The sequence below is a fragment of the Myxine glutinosa genome, chromosome 5 (assembly GCF_964187855.1).
Source record: "Myxine glutinosa chromosome 5, kmMyxGlut1.1, whole genome shotgun sequence".
Lineage (NCBI taxonomy): Eukaryota > Metazoa > Chordata > Myxini > Myxiniformes > Myxinidae > Myxine > Myxine glutinosa.
Genome location: NC_136265.1, coordinates 170,122,463 through 170,146,892, shown reverse-complemented (window position 1 = coordinate 170,146,892; position 24,430 = coordinate 170,122,463). Strand labels below are relative to the sequence as shown.

Genomic DNA, 24,430 nt, shown 5'->3' with positions numbered 1-24,430 from the left:
TAAGGGTCTGATGTGGTGACTGCCTGGGCATGCGGCCTAGCAGCCTCTCACTGAGACTCTGGGACAGCCAGCATTTGATGACCTGCCATGCTGTCCTGGCTATGAGAGCCAAGCATGTGGATTGCGTGGAAAGGGTTAAAAGTTTTATGTGTGTGGTTGATAAAGAATTGTGGTTTGTGAGTTTGTAAATCATTGGTGTGTAAATGATCAACGTGTATGCAGGCCGTGGCAGTGTAGGAACACAATCACCATCTTTGCCATCACAGTGCTTGAGAATTGAATGGCAGCGGGGGCGAGAATGCCATTTGGGATTTTGTGAGTGGGAAAGGTGTGTGTGTCCGCAGGAATGGATCAAACTCTGGAGGAGCGGTGACTGCGGCTTCTCTCCCCCCCCCCCCCCCGAGGTAATTTGTCCCTGGCAGCCAGTGGTGTCTGGAAATGGGACCCGTGGGAGGGGGGGGGGTCTGGTTGGGCGACCAGTGGGGATGGAGACCCCTGGCAACTCGGAAGATGCCATGGGAGCTTGAGGCCAAGGGAGCCTCAATGGTGCAGAGACCCTCCCCGGCGGAACGTACAGTAAGGAGCTGTTTGGGCTGTCAGGGGCCGAGAGTTGAAGGGGGTGGGGGCAGGTGAAGAAGTCGAAAGTCGGGTGACTGGTTTTTGGACTGCGGGCACTACAGCCTGAAGCGCCGCCACTATCTTGGTTGTACGGTACCTCCCCGCTGCCCAATTGAGGATCACACATGTAATAAGTTGTATGCCATGGCCTTGCAGGGAATATGATGATTATTGTGTAATAATTGTGTGGTGGTTGTTGTGAGTGTGAGGGAATGAGGGAATGTTCCACTCGGTCCCATGCAACTTTATGTGTACCATGGAAGGCAAATGGCCCGTGAAATTGGACAGGTAGATTCAAAATTGGGTATTTGGGCTCAGCTGACAGCTGGAGCAGGTGACATCCACTGGGGGAGTGGTCAATAGTGGGGATTGTAAATTGCCTAAGTAACTTGTCTGTTAAGGTAGGCCTGCATGTTTTGTCTTTGACCATTTTTCTACCCGCCCTGCCTGCCTAAACGTTCCCTGCCTCAAACAGGGAACCATGATTGTCATGGGGCCCGCAAGGCTAACCCCTGCTCTAGTGGGGAAAATGGCCTTAACATGATCATTCATTCATTCATTCATTCATGCATTCATTTTTCTACCCGCCCCAGGAGAAAGGAGCGATGAAACAAAGAAATTTGTACATAGTTGAATTATTGTGTTTGAGGGGTGTAGAACGTTGAGGAGAACAGGTAAGTTAGCTACGGCTTGCTTCCCACAGCCCCTCCTAATTTTTAGGTGTGAGTCGGTAAGTGGTAAGGCTGGAACGGTGACGCTAGCATTGAACCTTGCAGGAGCTATGGTAGGGGGTTGGGGGTTAGGGGGGGACTGTGTTACTTTTGTGGTGGTAGATGATGAAATACCATAGTGGAGGCATTCTTTGACGCGCGGCGCAGGCACACCATTGTTGGAGCGCTTTCCGAGCAAATTGCTACACCGGCTGCAGCGACCATCAAGCCCTAAATGCATTTTGGACCAGAGCTGCATGCCGGCCGTATAAAAAGAGAACATTTATTTTTATTTTTTCTTTCCCCTTGTTCGTATTTGTGTCTGAATGGAGGATCCTCAAAGTAGGAATTTCGATTATTTCACCGAAACCTTTATTTCGCCTTGCAGTTATGTTCATTAAACCATTGTTGTTTATTTTCCTTGTCTTGTTTGCATGGTGTTGGGTTCGGGAATAAACCCGTGTGCTTTCGTTCAGGTAAGCACCTCGCTGCCTTCTGTCCCATGCGCCATAAAAATAACCGCCAAAAATTCGGCCGATCACCTCGGAAATTAAAGACCGTCCGGCTAATCATCCAAGGCTGTTGTTCATCGGCTACGGACTTGACAATATCATCGCTGGTGTTGATATTCGTTGTCCCGGGGATGTCAGCTAAAATCTCAGCAATGTGTGTTTGAAAAATTTCAGCTGCACTCGTGACTTTCTGGTTATTTTGGTCGACTTGTTTGGGGTCTCATATCGACACATATGTGAATCTCGTCAGGCTTCTTAGGCTTTGGTGCTGCCACGACCGGAGAAACCCAGGGAGTTGGACCGTCTGGTACTGGGTGGTACTGGATGTGGCGATGTGGCTGAGCTGTCGGTTGAGCTGTTTCATTGACGCACGGCTTGACCTTGACATCTTTCATTTTCCCAATGCCCGTGAAGATATCGAGGTACTCTTCGTGGAGATCTTGTGTCATGTCTCGAGATACGGTAAGTGCGAAGCTGATGAGACCTAGAATCTGTGCTGTGTCAATACTCATCAGATTGCCATTATGGAGTCCATCTCCTGTCTGAACAATGAAAAACAATGCTGATATTACACGGACCTTGTATTTCACCTTTAGGACAACCTGGCCACGTTTAACCCATATGCACAGATGGGCAGACATGGTGACAAAGACCTCAGCATGCACAGTTGTGACTCGATGTTCATGAATGTTACTTCAGTCATGATGTTTGCACATATCTCTGTTCCTTTGTAATGCTGTCAACTCTTTTGACTATTAAATTGTATTTTGAACCCAAAGTTGAAGTGTTCATTCTTCGACAATAGTTTTCACCATATCTCTCAATGGTGAAGAATCACTTGAAGATTTAAAAAACTAACTCTTATCCAGATCCGGATCTTCACCAAATTGTATCAACACATTCTTATCGAACACCCAGCATGTACCCCAAGTTTTATCCGAATCCGTCCATAACTTTTGGAGATATCGTGCTGTATATAGTTTTGGCCATATCTCTCAATGGTGAAGAATCACTAAAAATATTCTCAGATCCGGATCTTCACCAAAATCTAATCGTATCGTCCTTGTCATACACACAACCTGTCCACCAAGATTCCTGTTCTAATCTGTCCACAACGTATTGAAATATCCTCTACACAAACAAACAGACAGGGGTGAAAACATATAACCTCCATCCTCCACCCACCTTTGGTGAGGGACATAATAATGGTGTGGAGAGACCACACCCAGATAAAAAAAGTCACATATTTGCTTTATCTGTGTGAGAGAGACATATACCACACACCCTGCGTCACAAAGGGCTTGTGACGTTTCCAGTATCTAAGCTTAATATATAAGTGGAACTGAGAACCCGAACTTCACCATTTAAATTACTTGGACTTGTTTACTCCATCCTCATTCATTTACTTTCTTTACATCAAAGGTACAGTCGTGGCCAAAAATATTGGTACCCTTACACTCCAAAAATAAATTGAAATTGACAAAAGTATTTTGTCTCCACAATTCTTTATTTCACTGTTAATATTACAACTGTTACAAAAGTGGCTAAGTGTCAGAGGGAGCATGGCAACCCCAAAACATCACTGAACCTCCTCCATGTTTAACTGTAGGGAAGGTGTTCTTTTCTTTGAAGGCTTCATTTTGTTTTCTGTAAACATAGAGATGATGTGCTTTACCAAAAAGCTCCAACTTGGTCTCATCTGTCCACAGGACATTCTCCCAGAAGGATTTTGGCTTGTTCAGGTGTGTTTTGGAAAACTCAAGTCGGCTTTCTTATGTCTCTCTCTCTCAGCAGTGGGGTCCTCCTGGGTCTCCTACCATAGAACCCCCTTTCATTGAGTTGGCGAAGGATGGTGCGATTTGAAACTGTCATACCTTGTGTCTGAAGGTCACCTTGAATCTGTTTGGCAGTTGATCGAGGTGCTTTCTCCACCATTCAAACAATCCTTCGCTGCAATCTTTGATCAAGGTTTCTCTTGCGGCCACGTCCAGGGAGGTTGGCTACAGTGCCATGGGCCTTAAACTTCCTGATAACATTGCGTACGGTGGACACTGGAACATCAAGGTCTCTGGGGATGGACTTGTAGCCTTGAGATTGTCCAAGCTTGGCGTGCCAGAATTAGTCAAAATAAGATTATCTGATTCGTAATTTTTTTTTTAAGAGATAACGATTCACGAGATAAAGACCATAATACTTGTGACAATTTTCTTACCTTAGTATATTCTGTTCCTTTTCTTTTCTTCACTACAGTGACGGAGTTCCTTAATCCGACGATCTACAGCAAACGATACCAGCTTGGAAGGATCCATTTCGTGTGAGTGATTTGATATATTGATTACCTCCATTTGCCAAAGGAGGACGGAGGTTACGTTTTTACCCCTGTGTGTGTTTATCTGTCTGTTTGCGAACAAGATATCTCAAAAAGTTATGGACGGAAAAAATTGAAACATGGTGTGTTGTCAAGTACGTGTCTGTTGGTCTGAAGTGTGTTGGTGTGTTGTCTGTTGGTCTGAATGACACAAAATTTTCACCATAGGTGCGCCTCCTCCTGTAGAATATTTTAATCATAAATATGACCTCATAGGCACTTGGTAGAGGCGCCATCTTGGAAAAACCGAACAAACGTTGCACCTCGATATCTCCAAAGCTGCTTCATGGAAAAAAATTGAAACATGTTGAAAATTTAAATATAGCAGTTCATGGGAATGAGTGTTGTTAATGATGACGTCATTGGTGCCTTAATTATGACGTCATAATTCGACATGGATAATGCTTCGTGTGATCAGTTTGAAATTTATTGAGCATGATCTACGCAACAATTATATTGGAGAATATAAATTTATGATGTCTAAACTTACACCCGAAACGAAGCCGTGCGCTCTCACGGACCTGTTCGCGTGACCTTTACCTATAGAAATGTCGTATGACGTCATTTTATTACAGAAGTAATTAGTATCAAATAATTACTTGTACATTATATCGTCATCTTCGAACAGATCTCATGGCAGGATGATAAAAACCTGAATGTTTTATTTGTCGAGGTGGAGAGATGACGATATGAATTACGGCATCATTATCACGTGACGTTCATGGACCTCAAGAGGTCAATCCCACATCTGCTATAAATGGATTGAATGAACATCCAGCCATCCGATCGAGCTTTCGTGAACAAATGGAATCGGCCTCCTATTGTTATTGTTACGACGCGTCGTTTCCATGGTGCACACAGTTATACAAATAAATTATATCGGGGCGTATTTATTTAATTGTTTTTCTCCCGCACCTCTTTGTAGACACCGTGACGCGCAGGCGCCGAGGGACGGGGAGGGCTTGAGCCCATGCAGCCGCCGTGAGCAATGGAGGAAGTGCCAAGCTTCGTGAAGATCGCCATCTCGCTGAAGATGATGCCCAGTGAGGCGCCGGTGTTCTTCAAGGTGGACGGACAGCGCTTCCATCAAACGCGGACAATCAAGCTGCTAACGGGCGCCAAGTACAAGGTTGAGGTGGTTCTCAAACCGAGCTCCTTGAAAGCAACGTAAGGTCGTTATATCTGTCAGTACATGAATCCCAGCAACGATGGTGCTGCCAAATACTGTGTGCAGCACTTGTTAATACCAGCTCGTTCATAAAATATATCATAGTGCAGCACTTGTTAATACCAGCTTGATAATAAAATATATCATAGTGCAGCACTTGTTAATCCCAGCTCGTTCATAAAATATATCATAGTGCAGCACTTGTTAATACCAGCTTGATAATAAAATATATCATAGTGCAGCACTTGTTAATACCAGCTCGTTCATAAAATATATCATAGTGCAGCACTTGTTAATACTAGCTTGATAATAAAATATATCATAATACAGCACTTGTTAATAATAGCTTGTTAATAAAATATATCATAGTGCAGCACTTGTTAATAATAGCTTGTTAATAAAATATATCATAGTGCAGCACTTGTTAATACCAGCTCGTTCATAAAATATATCATAGTGCAGCACTTGTTAATACCAGCTTGATAATAAAATATATCATAGTGCAGCACTTGTTAATACCAGCTCATTCATAAAATATATCATAGTGCAGCACTTGTTAATACCAGCTTGATAATAAAATATATCATAGTGCAGCACTTGTTAATACCAGCTCATTCATAAAATATATCATAGTGCAGCACTTGTTAATACCAGCTTGATAATAAAATATATCATAGTGCAGCACTTGTTAATCCCAGCTCGTTCACAAAATATATCATAGTGCAGCACTTGTTAATACCAGCTTGATAATAAAATATATCATAGTGCAGCACTTGTTAATACCAGCTCGTTCATAAAATATATCATATTGCAGCACTTGTTAATACCAGCTTGATAATAAAATATATTGTGGCGGACACAAAAGCCCACTGGCGTGGTGACATCATTCCACGCACCAAGTGGGCGGTGGCCACGCCCGAGGGGTAGGCGTGGCCTCATGATATACACCGGGCGACCAGCCCGGAGCATTTCAGTGTTACAGTGTAGTCTTACAATACAGACGTTTATATGTTACCGCTTGTCCGCTTCCTCCTTGCTCACAAGCAGCGCGCGTAACGCCGCGCTTTACTGGTGACCCTCGACGTTGGATCTGCCGTAGCGATCCTTCCGAACACGACGCCATTGCAATGGCCAACGACAAGGCAATGGCGATTAAACTTCCCGAATTTTGGGAGGCCCAGGCCGAAGTCTGGTTCGTTCAAGCCGAAGCCCAATTTCAGCTTCGGCGCCTCACCAACGACGACCTGCGCTACTGCCATGTCGTCGCCTCCCTCGGGCCCGGCACGGTCGCTCGAGTTGTGTCCGTCCTTCGCCACCCACCGGACGGCCACAAGTACGAGGCACTCAAGCGGCTACTCCTAGCCACGTTCGGCCTCACGGACGACGCACGGGCCGATCGCCTCCTGGATCTCCCCGAGCTCGGTGAGACGCGCCCGTCGGTCCGAATGGACCATATGCTGTCACTGTTGGGCGACGAAGCCCCCGGTTCGCTATTCCGGGCGCTTTTCCGGCGCCAACTTCCAGCGCAGGTTCGCCTCGCGTTGGCCGGGACCGGGCTAACGGAACCCCGAGCATTGGCGGCCGAGGCGGACAGGTACTTCACCGCTTCGGACACGCGGGCGAGAGTCGGCGTGGCCGTCACGGCCCTCGACGCTGATGTTCAGCAGCATGTTCCACAGCATCAGCTTCTACAGCGCGCTGATGTTCAGCAGCGCTGATGTTCAGCAGCATGCTGATACGCACCTCGTGAACGCCGCCACGCCCCGCCCACCGCCGCGGCGAAAACCGCCACCGTGGGGAAACCCGCCAACTCCACCGGCCGGGCGGAGCCAGCAGCGCTCCTCCAGCTCCACCACCTGGTGCTGGTTCCACGCCAAGTTCGGCCACGAAGCTCGGCGGTGTCATCCGCCGTGCTCCTTCAACGGGTCGGGAAACGCCCGGGCCGGCGCTCAATAGTGGCGATGAGCGCCGGCCGTTCGAGCAGCCTGCTGTTCATAACGGACACCTTCTCCGGGTGCCGTTACCTGTGCGACACGGGAGCGCAGGTGAGTGTCATTCCCGCCGGCACGTCAGACAAGCACGCCGCGGGTGGGGGCCCCGCGCTGCTTGCCGCGAACGGGACGCCCATCCGTACGTATGGAAAACGCTGCCTCTCTCTGCGGTTTGGAGGGCAGGTTTTCCGATGGACGTTCGTCACCGCCGACGTGCCCATGGCACTGCTTGGCGCGGACTTCCTGTGCGCTAATGGGCTCCTGGTCGACGTCAAGCGCAGACGGCTTGTCCAGGCCGAGACGTTCAGCTCGCTCGCTTGTGCGTTGCCCAGCTCAACGAGCGGCTTGCCAAGCGGCTTGCCGAACGATTCGGTTCCGGCCACGTTGGTCTGTACGCTTCCGGCAGCGGACGCATTCACCCGCCTCCTCGCCGGCTTCCCGGCCCTCACGCGGCCCACCTTCTCGGCGGGGGCCATCAAGCACGGGGTGGCCCATCACATCCCCACCGTCGGGCCACCGGTCTACGCCCGGGCACGCCGCCTCGAGCCGACGAAGCTGGCGGTGGCAAAAGCGGGGTTCGCTACCCTGGAGCGATTCGGCATCGTTCGGCGCTCAGAGAGCGCTTGGGCGTCGCCGCTGCACATCGTGCCGAAGCCCGGCGGGGGATGGCGACCGTGCGGGGACTATCGCCGTCTCAATGACGCCACGACTCCCGACCGCTACCCCGTCCCCCACATTCAGGACTTTTCCGCCCGTTTGGCGGGCAGGTCCTTCTTCTCGAAGGTGGACCTCATACGCGGCTACCATCAGGTCCCCGTCAGGCCGGAGGACGTCCCGAAGACGGCGGTCATCACGCCATTCGGACTCTTCGAGTTCCTGCGCATGCCCTTCGGTCTGAAGAATGCGGCTCAGGCGTTCCAGCGACTGATGGACAGCGTCCTGCGCGACTTGGATTTTGTCTACGTCTACCTGGACGACATCCTCGTCGCCAGCGCGTCCCGCGAAGAGCACCTACGCCACCTCCGCACGCTCTTCGAACACCTGGGCCAGCATGGCCTGATTGTGAACCCCGCAAAGTGCCGGTTCGGCGCCACCACAATCGATTTTCTGGGGCACCGTGTCACCAGGCACGGAGCCGTCCCCCTGCCGGCCAAGGTGGAGGCGGTGAAGAGGTTTCCGCGCCCCCGCACGATCAGAGGGCTGCAGGAGTTCCTGGGCATGGTGAACTTTTACCATCGGTTCCTGCCCCGTATCGCCCAGCTCCTGCGCCCCCTGCACGAAGCTCTCCGAGGTAAGCCGGGCAAAGGCGACGTTACCTGGAACGAGCAGATGGACACGGCGTTCACGGGCGCGAAGCTCGCCTTGGCTAACGCCACCATGCTCGCGCACCCGGCGCCCGATGCACCGATCGCCCTCACCACCGATGCCTCGGACTACGCGGTGGGCGCGGTGCACGAGCAATGGGTGCGTGGAGTTTGGCAACCGCTGGCGTTCTTTAGCCGGCAGCTTCGCCCGCCCGAACGCCGTAACAGTACCTTCGACCGCGAGTTGCTCGGACTTCACTTGGCGGTCAGGCACTTCCGCCATCTGCTCGAGGGCCGGGCGTTCACTGCCTTCGTCGACCACAAGCCGCTGATCTTCGCGATGGGCAAGGTCACCGAGCCGTGGTCGGCCCGGCAGCAGCGTCACCTCTCGGCCGTGTCCGAGTACACGACGGACATCCAGCACGTCGCGGGGAAGGACAACCCGGTGGCGGATTGCCTTTCCCGGGCCGTCGCCCACGCAGTCCACCTCGGCATTGACTATGCCCGGATGGCAGCGGACCAGGCCGCTGACCCCGACGTCCAGGCCTTGCGGACCGCCGTCACGGGCCTCCGCGTCACCGAGGTGCCGTTCGACGGCGCGGGCGTGGCCCTCTTGTGCGACGTCTCCCTCGGCGTCCTCGCCCCATCGTGCCCGCGGGCTGGCAGCGCCAGGTGTTTGACGCCATCCACGGCCTGTCCCACCCGGGCGCGAGGGCCTCCCAAAGGCTGATCGCCGACAAGTTCGTCTGGCATGGCCTCCGGAAGGCCGTCCACGGCTGGGCCAGGACGTGCCTCGCGTGCCAGCGCGCCAAGGTGCACCGGTACACCCAGGCCCCGTTGGCCCCGTTCACGGTGCCGGAACGCCGGTTTGACCACGTCCACGTGGACCTGGTGGGACCTCTGCCCCCCTCGCGGGGTTTCACCTACGTCCTCACCATGGTGGACCGCACCACCCGGTGGCCGGAGGCCGTGCCCTTGGCGTCGACAACGGCGGCCGATGTCGCGCAGGCTTTCATCGCCACCTGGGTCGCCCGGTTCGGCGCCCCCTCAGACATCTCATCCGACCGCGGCCCCCAGTTCACCTCGGAGCTCTGGGGGGCGGTTGCGCAGGGGCTCGGGGTCCGGCTGCACCGAACCACGGCCTACCACCCCCAGGCTAACGGCCTGTGTGAGCGATTTCACCGCTCATTGAAGGCCGCGCTCCGGGCCACCCTCCGCGACGGCGGCTGGGTCGACAGGCTTCCCTGGGTCCTTCTGGGCCTCCGGACGGCGCCCAAGGAGGACCTGCGCGCATCCGCGGCGGAGTTGGTCTTCGGGCAACCGCTGCGGGTGCCGGGCGAGTTCCTCCCCGACTCCACAGCACCATGGTCCGCGGCACAGCAGCGCTCCGTTCTGCAAGAGACCGCCCAGAGGTTCGCCCCGGTGCCAACGGCATGCCATGGGCACCCACCGACGCACGTCGCCCCGGAGCTTCGCATAGTACGTCTTCGTCCGCCACGATGCCCATCGGACACCACTGCGGCCCCCGTACGACGGGCCTTTCCGTGTGCTGGAGACCGGGGCGAAGCACTTCACCCTGGACATCGGCGGTACTCCTGACCGCGTTTCGGTAGACCGCCTCAAGCCGGCCCACCTCGATGTGGACCATCCACCGCCAGTGGCCCGACCCCCACGTCGGGGCCGCCCTCCTGCGGGCGGACACACGGCACCGCCCAGCCACGCCGCGCCCCGGTCCTGCACCCATCCCAGGGGCAGCCAGGGGCATCCCACCTGGCATCCCTGCACCCCGGACGCCGCCGATCGCCAGGGGGCGCTTCGGCCGGGTCATTCGTCTGCCCCGCAAACTGGCCCTCCAGGTGCGCGGGAATTCTGGGGGGGCGCGTGTGGCGGACACAAAAGCCCACTGGCGTGGTGACATCATTCCACGCACCAAGTGGGCGGTGGCCACGCCCGAGGGTTAGGCGTGGCCTCATGATATACACCGGGCGACCAGCCCGGAGCATTTCAGTGTTACAGTGTAGTCTTACAATAAAGACGTTTATATGTTACCGCTTGTCCGCTTCCTCCTTGCTCACAAGCAGCGCGCGTAACGCCGCGTTTTAATATCATAATACAGCACTTGTTAATAATAGCTTGTTAATAAAATATATCATAGTGCAGCACTTGTTAATACCAGCTTGATAATAAAATATATCATAGTGCAGCACTTGTTAATACTAGCTTGTTAATACCAGCACATTCATAAAATATATCATAGTGCAGCACTTGTTAATACCAGCTTGATAATAAAATATATCATAGTGCAGCACTTGTTAATACCAGCTCGTTCATAAAATATATCATAGTGCAGCACTTGTTAATACTAGCTTGATAATAAAATATATCATAATACAGCAGTTGTTAATAAAATATATCATAGTGCAGCACTTGTTAATACCAGCTTGATAATAAAATATATCATAGTGCAGCACTTGTTAATACTAGCTTGTTAATACCAGAACATTCATAAAATATATCATAGTGCAGCACTTGTTAATACCAGCTTGATAATAAAATATATCATAGTGCAGCACTTGTTAATACGAGCTTGTTAATACCAGCACGTTCATAAAATATATCATAGTGCAGCACTTGTTAATACCAGCTTGATAATAAAATATATCATAGTGCAGCACTTGTTAATACCAGCTTGATAATAAAATATATCATAGTGCAGCACTTGTTAATCCCAGCTCGTTCATAAAATATATCATAGTGCAGCACTTGTTAATACCAGCTTGATAATAAAATATATCATAGTGCAGCACTTGTTAATACCAGCTCGTTCATAAAATATATCATAGTGCAGCACTTGTTAATACTAGCTTGATAATAAAATATATCATAATACAGCACTTGTTAATAATAGCTTGTTAATAAAATATATCATAGTGCAGCACTTGTTAATAATAGCTTGTTAATAAAATATATCATAGTGCAGCACTTGTTAATACCAGCTCGTTCATAAAATATATCATAGTGCAGCACTTGTTAATACCAGCTTGATAATAAAATATATCATAGTGCAGCACTTGTTAATACCAGCTCATTCATAAAATATATCATAGTGCAGCACTTGTTAATACCAGCTTGATAATAAAATATATCATAGTGCAGCACTTGTTAATACCAGCTCATTCATAAAATATATCATAGTGCAGCACTTGTTAATACCAGCTTGATAATAAAATATATCATAGTGCAGCACTTGTTAATACCAGCTCGTTCATAAAATATATCATATTGCAGCACTTGTTAATACCAGCTTGATAATAAAATATATTGTGGCGGACACAAAAGCCCACTGGCGTGGTGACATCATTCCACGCACCAAGTGGGCGGTGGCCACGCCCGAGGGGTAGGCGTGGCCTCATGATATACACCGGGCGACCAGCCCGGAGCATTTCAGTGTTACAGTGTAGTCTTACAATACAGACGTTTATATGTTACCGCTTGTCCGCTTCCTCCTTGCTCACAAGCAGCGCGCGTAACGCCGCGCTTTACTGGTGACCCTCGACGTTGGATCTGCCGTAGCGATCCTTCCGAACACGACGCCATTGCAATGGCCAACGACAAGGCAATGGCGATTAAACTTCCCGAATTTTGGGAGGCCCAGGCCGAAGTCTGGTTCGTTCAAGCCGAAGCCCAATTTCAGCTTCGGCGCCTCACCAACGACGACCTGCGCTACTGCCATGTCGTCGCCTCCCTCGGGCCCGGCACGGTCGCTCGAGTTGTGTCCGTCCTTCGCCACCCACCGGACGGCCACAAGTACGAGGCACTCAAGCGGCTACTCCTAGCCACGTTCGGCCTCACGGACGACGCACGGGCCGATCGCCTCCTGGATCTCCCCGAGCTCGGTGAGACGCGCCCGTCGGTCCGAATGGACCATATGCTGTCACTGTTGGGCGACGAAGCCCCCGGTTCGCTATTCCGGGCGCTTTTCCGGCGCCAACTTCCAGCGCAGGTTCGCCTCGCGTTGGCCGGGACCGGGCTAACGGAACCCCGAGCATTGGCGGCCGAGGCGGACAGGTACTTCGCCGCTTCGGACACGCGGGCGAGAGTCGGCGTGGCCGTCACGGCCCTCGACGCTGATGTTCAGCAGCATGTTCCACAGCATCAGCTTCTACAGCGCGCTGATGTTCAGCAGCGCTGATGTTCAGCAGCATGCTGATACGCACCTCATGAACGCCGCCACGCCCCGCCCACCGCCGCGGCGAAAACCGCCACCGTGGGGAAACCCGCCAACTCCACCGGCCGGGCGGAGCCAGCAGCGCTCCTCCAGCTCCACCACCTGGTGCTGGTTCCACGCCAAGTTCGGCCACGAAGCTCGGCGGTGTCATCCGCCGTGCTCCTTCAACGGGTCGGGAAACGCCCGGGCCGGCGCTCAATAGTGGCGATGAGCGCCGGCCGTTCGAGCAGCCTGCTGTTCATAACGGACACCTTCTCCGGGTGCCGTTACCTGTGCGACACGGGAGCGCAGGTGAGTGTCATTCCCGCCGGCACGTCAGACAAGCACGCCGCGGGTGGGGGCCCCGCGCTGCTTGCCGCGAACGGGACGCCCATCCGTACGTATGGAAAACGCTGCCTCTCTCTGCGGTTTGGAGGGCAGGTTTTCCGATGGACGTTCGTCACCGCCGACGTGCCCATGGCACTGCTTGGCGCGGACTTCCTGTGCGCTAATGGGCTCCTGGTCGACGTCAAGCGCAGACGGCTTGTCCAGGCCGAGACGTTCAGCTCGCTCGCTTGTGCGTTGCCCAGCTCAACGAGCGGCTTGCCAAGCGGCTTGCCGAACGATTCGGTTCCGGCCACGTTGGTCTGTACGCTTCCGGCAGCGGACGCATTCACCCGCCTCCTCGCCGGCTTCCCGGCCCTCACGCGGCCCACCTTCTCGGCGGGGGCCATCAAGCACGGGGTGGCCCATCACATCCCCACCGTCGGGCCACCGGTCTACGCCCGGGCACGCCGCCTCGAGCCGACGAAGCTGGCGGTGGCAAAAGCGGGGTTCGCTACCCTGGAGCGATTCGGCATCGTTCGGCGCTCAGAGAGCGCTTGGGCGTCGCCGCTGCACATCGTGCCGAAGCCCGGCGGGGGATGGCGACCGTGCGGGGACTATCGCCGTCTCAATGACGCCACGACTCCCGACCGCTACCCCGTCCCCCACATTCAGGACTTTTCCGCCCGTTTGGCGGGCAGGTCCTTCTTCTCGAAGGTGGACCTCATACGCGGCTACCATCAGGTCCCCGTCAGGCCGGAGGACGTCCCGAAGACGGCGGTCATCACGCCATTCGGACTCTTCGAGTTCCTGCGCATGCCCTTCGGTCTGAAGAATGCGGCTCAGGCGTTCCAGCGACTGATGGACAGCGTCCTGCGCGACTTGGATTTTGTCTACGTCTACCTGGACGACATCCTCGTCGCCAGCGCGTCCCGCGAAGAGCACCTACGCCACCTCCGCACGCTCTTCGAACACCTGGGCCAGCATGGCCTGATTGTGAACCCCGCAAAGTGCCGGTTCGGCGCCACCACAATCGATTTTCTGGGGCACCGTGTCACCAGGCACGGAGCCGTCCCCCTGCCGGCCAAGGTGGAGGCGGTGAAGAGGTTTCCGCGCCCCCGCACGATCAGAGGGCTGCAGGAGTTCCTGGGCATGGTGAACTTTTACCATCGGTTCCTGCCCCGTATCGCCCAGCTCCTGCGCCCCCTGCACGAAGCTCTCCGAGGTAAGCCGGGCAAAGGCGACGTTACCTGGAACGAGCAGATGGACACGGCGTTCACGGGCGCGAAGCTCGCCTTGGCTAACGCCACCATGCTCGCGCACCCGGCGCCCGATGCACCGATCGCCCTCACCACCGATGCCTCGGACTACGCGGTGGGCGCGGTGCACGAGCAATGGGTGCGTGGAGTTTGGCAACCGCTGGCGTTCTTTAGCCGGCAGCTTCGCCCGCCCGAACGCCGTAACAGTACCTTCGACCGCGAGTTGCTCGGACTTCACTTGGCGGTCAGGCACTTCCGCCATCTGCTCGAGGGCCGGGCGTTCACTGCCTTCGTCGACCACAAGCCGCTGATCTTCGCGATGGGCAAGGTCACCGAGCCGTGGTCGGCCCGGCAGCAGCGTCACCTCTCGGCCGTGTCCGAGTACACGACGGACATCCAGCACGTCGCGGGGAAGGACAACCCGGTGGCGGATTGCCTTTCCCGGGCCGTCGCCCACGCAGTCCACCTCGGCATTGACTATGCCCGGATGGCAGCGGACCAGGCCGCTGACCCCGACGTCCAGGCCTTGCGGACCGCCGTCACGGGCCTCCGCGTCACCGAGGTGCCGTTCGACGGCGCGGGCGTGGCCCTCTTGTGCGACGTCTCCCTCGGCGTCCTCGCCCCATCGTGCCCGCGGGCTGGCAGCGCCAGGTGTTTGACGCCATCCACGGCCTGTCCCACCCGGGCGCGAGGGCCTCCCAAAGGCTGATCGCCGACAAGTTCGTCTGGCATGGCCTCCGGAAGGCCGTCCACGGCTGGGCCAGGACGTGCCTCGCGTGCCAGCGCGCCAAGGTGCACCGGTACACCCAGGCCCCGTTGGCCCCGTTCACGGTGCCGGAACGCCGGTTTGACCACGTCCACGTGGACCTGGTGGGACCTCTGCCCCCCTCGCGGGGTTTCACCTACGTCCTCACCATGGTGGACCGCACCACCCGGTGGCCGGAGGCCGTGCCCTTGGCGTCGACAACGGCGGCCGATGTCGCGCAGGCTTTCATCGCCACCTGGGTCGCCCGGTTCGGCGCCCCCTCAGACATCTCATCCGACCGCGGCCCCCAGTTCACCTCGGAGCTCTGGGGGGCGGTTGCGCAGGGGCTCGGGGTCCGGCTGCACCGAACCACGGCCTACCACCCCCAGGCTAACGGCCTGTGTGAGCGATTTCACCGCTCATTGAAGGCCGCGCTCCGGGCCACCCTCCGCGACGGCGGCTGGGTCGACAGGCTTCCCTGGGTCCTTCTGGGCCTCCGGACGGCGCCCAAGGAGGACCTGCGCGCATCCGCGGCGGAGTTGGTCTTCGGGCAACCGCTGCGGGTGCCGGGCGAGTTCCTCCCCGACTCCACAGCACCATGGTCCGCGGCACAGCAGCGCTCCGTTCTGCAAGAGACCGCCCAGAGGTTCGCCCCGGTGCCAACGGCATGCCATGGGCACCCACCGACGCACGTCGCCCCGGAGCTTCGCATAGTACGTCTTCGTCCGCCACGATGCCCATCGGACACCACTGCGGCCCCCGTACGACGGGCCTTTCCGTGTGCTGGAGACCGGGGCGAAGCACTTCACCCTGGACATCGGCGGTACTCCTGACCGCGTTTCGGTAGACCGCCTCAAGCCGGCCCACCTCGATGTGGACCATCCACCGCCAGTGGCCCGACCCCCACGTCGGGGCCGCCCTCCTGCGGGCGGACACACGGCACCGCCCAGCCACGCCGCGCCCCGGTCCTGCACCCATCCCAGGGGCAGCCAGGGGCATCCCACCTGGCATCCCTGCACCCCGGACGCCGCCGATCGCCAGGGGGCGCTTCGGCCGGGTCATTCGTCTGCCCCGCAAACTGGCCCTCCAGGTGCGCGGGAATTCTGGGGGGGCGCGTGTGGCGGACACAAAAGCCCACTGGCGTGGTGACATCATTCCACGCACCAAGTGGGCGGTGGCCACGCCCGAGGGTTAGGCGTGGCCTCATGATATACACCGGGCGACCAGCCCGGAGCATTTCAGTGTTACAGTGTAGTCTTACAATAAAGACGTTTATATGTTACCGCTTGTCCGCTTCCTCCTTGCTCACAAGCAGCGCGCGTAACGCCGCGTTTTAATATCATAATACAGCACTTGTTAATAATAGCTTGTTAATAAAATATATCATAGTGCAGCACTTGTTAATACCAGCTTGATAATAAAATATATCATAGTGTAGCACTTGTTAATACTAGCTTGTTAATACCAGCACATTCATAAAATATATCATAGTGCAGCACTTGTTAATACCAGCTTGATAATAAAATATATCATAGTGCAGCACTTGTTAATACCAGCTCGTTCATAAAATATATCATAGTGCAGCACTTGTTAATACTAGCTTGATAATAAAATATATCATAATACAGCAGTTGTTAATAAAATATATCATAGTGCAGCACTTGTTAATACCAGCTTGATAATAAAATATATCATAGTGCAGCACTTGTTAATACTAGCTTGTTAATACCAGAACATTCATAAAATATATCATAGTGCAGCACTTGTTAATACCAGCTTGATAATAAAATATATCATAGTGCAGCACTTGTTAATACGAGCTTGTTAATACCAGCACGTTCATAAAATATATCATAGTGCAGCACTTGTTAATACCAGCTTGATAATAAAATATATCATAGTGCAGCACTTGTTAATACCAGCTTGATAATAAAATATATCATAGTGCAGCACTTGGTAATACTAGCTTGTTAATAAAATATATCATAGTGCAGCACTTGTTAGTACTAGCTTGATAATAAAATATATCATAGTGCAGCACTTGGTAATACTAGCTTGTTAATAAAAAATATCATAGTGCAGCACTTGTTAATACTAGCTTGATAATAAAATATATCATAGTGCAGCACTTGGTAATACCAGCTTGTTAATAAAATATATCATAGTGCAGCACTTGGTAATACTAGCTTGTTAATAAAATATATCACAGTGCAGCACTTCTTAATACCAGCTTGATAATAAAATATATCATAGTGCTGCACTTGTTAATACCAGCTTGTTAATAAAATATATCATAATACAGCACTTGTTAATAATAGCTTGTTAATAAAATATATCATAGTGCAGCACTTGTTAATACTAGCTTGATAATAAAATATATCATAGTGCAGCACTTGGTAATACCAGCTTGTTAATAAAATATATCATAATACAGCACTTGTTAATACCAGCTTGTTCATAAAATATATCATAGTGCAGCACTTGTTAATAATTGCTTGTTCATAAAATATATCATAGTGCAGCACTTGTTAATAATAGCTTGTTCATAAAATATATCATTGTGCAGCACTTGTTAATAATAGCTTGTTCATAAAATATATCATAGTGCAGCACTTGTTACTAATAGCTTGTTCATAAAATATATCATAGTGCAGCACTTGTTAATACCAGCTTGATAATAAAATATATCATAGTGCAGCACTTGTTAATAATAGCTTGTTCATAAAATATATCATAGTGCAGCACTTGTTAATAATAGCTTGTTCATAAAATATATCATAGTGCAGCACTTGTTAATACCAGCTTGTTCATAAAATATATCACAGTGCAGCACTTGTTAATAATAGCTTGTTCATAAAATATATCATAGTGCAGCACTTGTTAATAATAGCTTGTTCATAAAATATATCATAGTGCAGCACTTGTTAATAATAGCTTGTTCATAAAATATATCATAGTGCAGCACTTGTTAATACCAGCTTGATTATAAAATATATCATAGTGCAGCACTTGTTAATACCAGCTCGTTCATAAAATATATCATAGTGCAGCACTTGTTAATACCAGCTTGATAATAAAATATAGCATAGTGCAGCACTTGTTAATACTAGCTTGTTAATACCAGCACATTCATTAAATATATCATAGTGCAGCACTTGTTAATACCAGCTTGTTCATAAAATATATCATAGTGCAGCACTTGTTAATACCAGCTTGATAATAAAATATATCATATTGCAGCACTTGTTAATACCAGCACGTTCATAAAATATATCATAGTGCAGCACTTGTTAATACCAGCTTGTTCATAAAATATATCATAGTGCAGCACTTGTTAATACCAGCTTGATAATAAAATATATCATAGCATAGTGCAGCACTTGGTAATACCAGCACGTTCATAAAATATATCATAATACAGCACTTGTTAATACCAACTTGATAATAAAATATATCATAATACAGCACTTGTTAATACCAACTTGATAATAAAATATATCATAATACAGCACTTGTTAATAATCGCTTGATAATATAATATATCATAATACAGCACTTGTTAATAATAGCTTGTTAATAAAATATATCATAGTGCAGCACTTGGTAATACCAACTTGATAATAAAATATATCATAGTGCAGCACTTGTTAATACCAGCTTGTTCATAAAATATATCATAGTGCAGCACTTGTTAATACCAGCTTGATAATAAAATATATCATAGTGCAGCACTTGGTAATACCAGCACGTTCATAAAATATATCATAATACAGCACTTGTTAATACCAACTTGATAATAAAATATATCATAATACAGCACTTGTTAATAATCGCTTGATAATATAATATATCATAATACAGCACTTGTTAATAATAGCTTGTTAATAAAATATATCATAGTGCAGCACTTGGTAATACCAGCACGTTCATAAAATATATCATAATACAGCACTTGTTAATACCAGCTTGATAATAAAATATATCATAATACAGCACTTGTTAATAATCGCTTGATAATATAATATATCATAATACAGCACTTGTTAATAATAGCTTGATAATAAAATATTTCATAGTGCAGCACTTGTTAATACCAGCTTGATAATAAAATATATATCATAATACAGCACTTGTTAATAATAGCTTGATAATAAAATATATCATAGTGCAGCACTTGTTAATAATAGCTTGATAATATAATATATCATAGTGCAGCACTTGGTAATAATAGCTTGATAATAAAATATATCATTATGCAGTGGTTATAGCTTCCGGTCCCTCGAGCGACGGGGCTTGCTTCGATCTCTCCACGGCATCAAAGTTTGAGTGTTTTCCCGTTCGTTTCTTTGTCAAATTTCCGCTGCGTATTTTGTTGTGTATGTGTTATTGTGTGTTTCTATTTGGTTTTGGTTTTGTAGTTGTTGCAAATTTGTGTGTAATTAGTCGTTTCTTTGTCCGCGCCTCATGCGGCCTGGTGTCTCGTGCGACCTCCTCGTCTCGACTTGTGCCCCGCCCCCTATATCTCGTTTTTCTTTCACCTCTGCTCCTGCTTTCTCAAATCTACGTTCTCACTAAGAGACTTTTCCCAGATTGTTTTCATGGTTTTGTTTAAATATTATTTAAATATGTTTAAACCGCAGCCGTGATGCTGACACCGCTCCCCCCACCCCCCAGAATTTCCATGTTTTAAACGTTTCCCAGTGTGTACCCTGGATAAAAATAGGTACGCCGTATCCCTGCGTGTCGTAAGAGGCGACTAAGAGGGTTGGCGTCAGGAAGGGCATCCGGCCATAAAAACATTGCCTCAAAAAGAGAAACCATGACAATTACAACTACATGTGGGCAGGGTACAGCCCGAAGTGGAGATCGGTTTCTGAGGTTTGGGACATGGAATGTAGGGACAACGACACGGAGATCAGGAGAAGTGGTGGAAGTATTGGTCAGAAGAAGAGTGGACATATGTTGTGTGCAAGAGACGAGATGGAAGGGAAGTGGTGTGAGAATGGTGAAGGGTCGGCAGGGACAGAAATACAAGTTTGTGTGGCAAGGGTGCCTGGAGGGCGTGAATGGTGTTGGTGTCCTGTTTTCTGAGGAGTTTGTAGACAGTGTGGTGAGTGTGACTAGAGTGAGTGATAGGTTGATGATGGTGAAAATGATGATTGGAAAGCTCTTGGTGAACGTCATCTTGGGATATTCTCCGCAGGTTGGTCGGAGCGATGAAGAGAAGGACACGTTCTGGTGTGCGATAGAGAAGCTGATGGAAAACGTGAAAGATGAGGAAGTTGTTGTGGTAGGAGGAGACCTAAATGGACATGTGGGAAGGAGTATGGATGGTTTTGACGGAGTTCATGGGGGTTACGGATATGGTGTGAGAAATGGAGAAGGTGAAAGGATTTTGGAGTTTGCTGATGGAGCTGATTTGTTGATTTGTAATACTCAGTTCCAGAAAGAGGATAATAAGCTTGTTACATACACGTCAGGTGGGTCGACGACAACCGTTGACTACCTGATGGTGCGTAGGCGAGATAGGGGGCACCTCCGAGACACAAAGGTGATCCTGGGGGAGGAGGCTGTTTCACAGCACCACTTGGTTGTCTGCGACGTAAGGGTGAAAGGTGCGAGGAGAGCTCGGCGGGTGAAGTACCAACCGAGAATGAAGGTGTGGAGGTTGAAAGAGGTGACAGTGAGGGAGGCATTAAAAGAGAGGCTGAGTCGGGTAGAGGATGATGTGGTTGAGCTTGAAAGTGGTTGGATGTCAATGAAAGCTAGTCTGTTGGGAGCCGTTGGTGAGGTATGTGGATGGACAAAAGGACCACCGAGGCACTCGGAAACATGGTGGTGGGATGATGAAGTTGGAAAGAGGATTGACGAGAAGAGGAAGAAGTTCAAGGAGTGGCAGAAGGCGAAGGGTATGGGAGCAGAAACAGCAGAGCATGAAAGTTATAAGGCAGCCAGGAAGGCTGCAAAGAAAGAGGTAGCAAAGGCGCAGGAGGCATGTAGGAAAATGTTCGGAGAACGCTTGGATTCGGAAGAGGGTCAGAAAGCAGTATTCAGGATTGCAAAGCAGATAGCGAAAGAGAGGTGTGATGTGATGGGGGTGAGTTGCTTGAAGGAAGAAGTGGGACAAATCGTTGTCGACCCAGATGTAATTAAAGGAAGATGGAAAAGATATATGGAAATGCTGTTGAATACAGAGAATGAATGGGATGGCAACATAGAGAGTAACCCAGTTTTAGGACCGGCAGAGAAGATAACTGAGAAGGAAGTTGAGGAAGCGATAAAAGCAATGAAGGGTAGAAAAGCGGGAGGGCCGACGGGAGTTGTGGGAGATATGTTGAAGGCAGCAGGAAGTTGGGGTGTGAAGAGAATGACAGAGATCTGTAATCTGGTGGTGAAAGAAGGCAGCATTCCAGTGGATTGGGAACTGAGTACCCTCGTCCCTCTATACAAGGGGAAAGGTGACCCTCTGGAGTGTGGCTCGTACCGAGCGATAAAGTTATTGGAGCATGGAATGAAGGTATTGGAAAGGGTGTTGGAGAGGAGGATAAGGAAGAAAGTGAAGATCGACGAAATGCAGTTTGGATTCATGCCAGGAAGAGGAACGACAGACGCGCTTTTCATTGTGAGGCAGTTGCAGGAGAAGTACATGGAGAAGAGGAAGAAGTTGTTTCTTGGGTTTGTTGATCTGGAGAAAGCATTCGATCGGGTTCCACGCAAAGTATTGACATGGGCATTGAGGAAGTTAGGAGTGGAGGAATGGTTGATCAGAGTAGTGATGGCAATGTACAAAAGAGCACGCACAGCTGTAAGGACGAAGGACGGGAACAGTGGTGAGTTTGAGGTGAAGGTGGGAGTGCATCAGGGGTCGGTACTAAGTCCACTACTATTTGTAGCTGTGATGGAGGTGCTGGCTCAGAATGTAAAGGAGGGTTTACCGTGGGAGTTGTTGTATGCAGATGATCTGGTGTTGATTGCGGAAAGTATGGATGGACTGAAGGAAAAGATGAACACGTGGAAGGAATGTATGGAGACAAAAGGTCTGAAGGTGAATATCGGAAAGACAAAGGTGATGGCAAGTGGTAAAGCATGTGGTGAGGTGGAAAGAACTGGGAAGTGGCCCTGTGCTGTGTGTAGGAAGGGTGTCGGAGTGAACTCCATTCAGTGTACAATGTGCGCTGAGTGGGTTCATCAAAAATGTAGTGGTCTGAGAGGGTCATTAACCAGTGTGGCAGCTACATTCAAATGTAAGGTGTGCACAGAGGGAGCTGCAGATGGAGGAAATGTTGAGTTGGATCTTGGAGACGGCGTGAAGCTGGAAGGTGTGAAAACATTTTGCTACCTCGGAGACATGCTGAATGGAGAAGGTGGATCAGACTCGGTAACGGTTGCTCGAGTGAGATGTGCATGGAAGAAGTTTCGGGAATTGAGTGGCGTGCTGATGATGAGGGGAGTGTCGTTGAAGCTGAAGGGAAAGGTGTATGCTGCATGTGTGAGAAGTGTTATGATTTATGGGAGCGAGACATGGGTAATGAACGTAGAGCAGCAACGAAGGTTGGAAAGGGTGGAAATGCGAATGGTTCGACGGATGTGCGGAGTATCGTTGAGAGAGAGGAAGACAAATGATGAATTGCGAAAGATGATGGGAATAGAGCCTGTGATTGATGCTGTGAAGGGGAACAGGTTGAGATGGTTTGGTCATGTGTTGAGGAAGGATGAAAGTGACTGGTTGAGAAGAGTGATGGAAATGAATGTAGAAGGAAGTAGAAGACGGGGAAGACCAAGAAAGACTTGGCTAAAGATGGTGGAAGAAGAAATGCGGGCAAGGGGGTTAACAAGGAGAAAAAAAAAAAAAAACCCACCTTTAGAGGCCATTTTTCCCCGCAAGCGGGGGTTGGCCTTTTTCGGGAACTGTGGTTGTTGTTGTTTTTCGGTCCCCTTTTTGAAGCAATGTTTTCCGGCCGGATGCCCTTCCTGACGCCAACCCTTTTTGCCGCCTTTAACGACAAGCAGGGAATTACCAGTGAACTGGTACTCAATTAGCCGACCTCGGAAGGATGACAGGCTGAGTCAACCCCCCTGGCGTTAATTCAGCGATTGACCGGGATTCGAACCCAGGATCCTAAGCCGGCACCCTAGCCACTAGCCCAACACCAGGGACTAACAAGGGGTTAACAAGGAGAGATGCAGAAAATAGGGCAAAATGGAGAAGATTGTCATGGGGACCGCAAGGCTAACCCCCGCCCTAGCAGGGAAAATGGCCTTTAAAATGCATGTTGTTGTTGTGTTGTATAGTGCAGCACTTGGTAATATGAGCTTGTTAATAAAATATATCATAGTGCAGCACTTGGTAATACTCGCTTGTTAATAAAAAATATCATAGTGCAGCACTTGTTAATACTAGCTTGATAATAAAATATATCATAGTGCAGCACTTGTTAATACCAGCTTGATAATAAAATATATCATAGTGCTGCACTTGTTAATACCAGCTTGTTAATAAAATATATCATAATACAGCACTTGTTAATAATAGCTTGTTAATAAAATATATCATAGTGCAGCACTTGTTAATACTAGCTTGATAATAAAATATATCATAGTGCAGCACTTGGTAATACCAGCTTGTTAATTAAATATATCATAATACAGCACTTGTTAATAATAGCTTGTTCATAAAATATATCATAGTGCAGCACTTGTTAATAATAGCTTGTTCATAAAATATATCATAGTGCAGCACTTAATACCAGCTTGATAATAAAATATATCATTGTGCAGCACTTGTTAATACCAGCTTGATAATAAAATATATCATTGTGCAGCACTTGTTAATACCAGCTTGATAATAAAATATATCATAGTGCAGCACTTGGTAATACTAGCTTGTTAATAAAATATATCATCGTGCAGCACTTGTTAATACTAGCTTGTTCATAAAATATATTGTTGCGGATATGGGATTTGGCCTCCATCCATATCCGCTTGTAAATATTCCCCTATTTCCCCAATACTCCCCAACTATCCCCAATCCCCCATTCCCTAGTCCCATTGTCTGTAAACAACAATCTGTAGAACCGACCTTCCCCTTTTTCCCCCATTAAATGTCGTGCCCAGGTCCACCGCATCTCACGTAGACAACTTTCGGACATCTTGCTAGTTATTCTTAGTCTATGTCAGTTAAGGACTCGTTTCCATTAATTCTGACTCTTCGTTGCACCAGAATG

General features: G+C 50.0%; 1 protein-coding gene across 2 annotated transcripts in view; it reads left to right on the top strand.

Annotated features, from left to right (window-relative positions):
* LOC137426749 (CB1 cannabinoid receptor-interacting protein 1) overlaps positions 1-24,430 on the top strand; it is a 295,939-nt gene that overhangs the window by 236,564 nt on the left and 34,945 nt on the right. Inside the window, exon 1 of one of the 2 annotated variants that reach the window (XM_068115585.2) lies at positions 5,014-5,375. The exons of the other annotated variant lie outside the window; for it this stretch is intronic. Coding sequence (XP_067971686.1) covers positions 5,197-5,375 — 179 coding nt within the window. The 5' untranslated portion in view covers positions 5,014-5,196. Of the gene's footprint in view, positions 1-5,013; positions 5,376-24,430 lie in introns of those variants that run through there. 2 annotated transcript variants of the gene reach the window in all.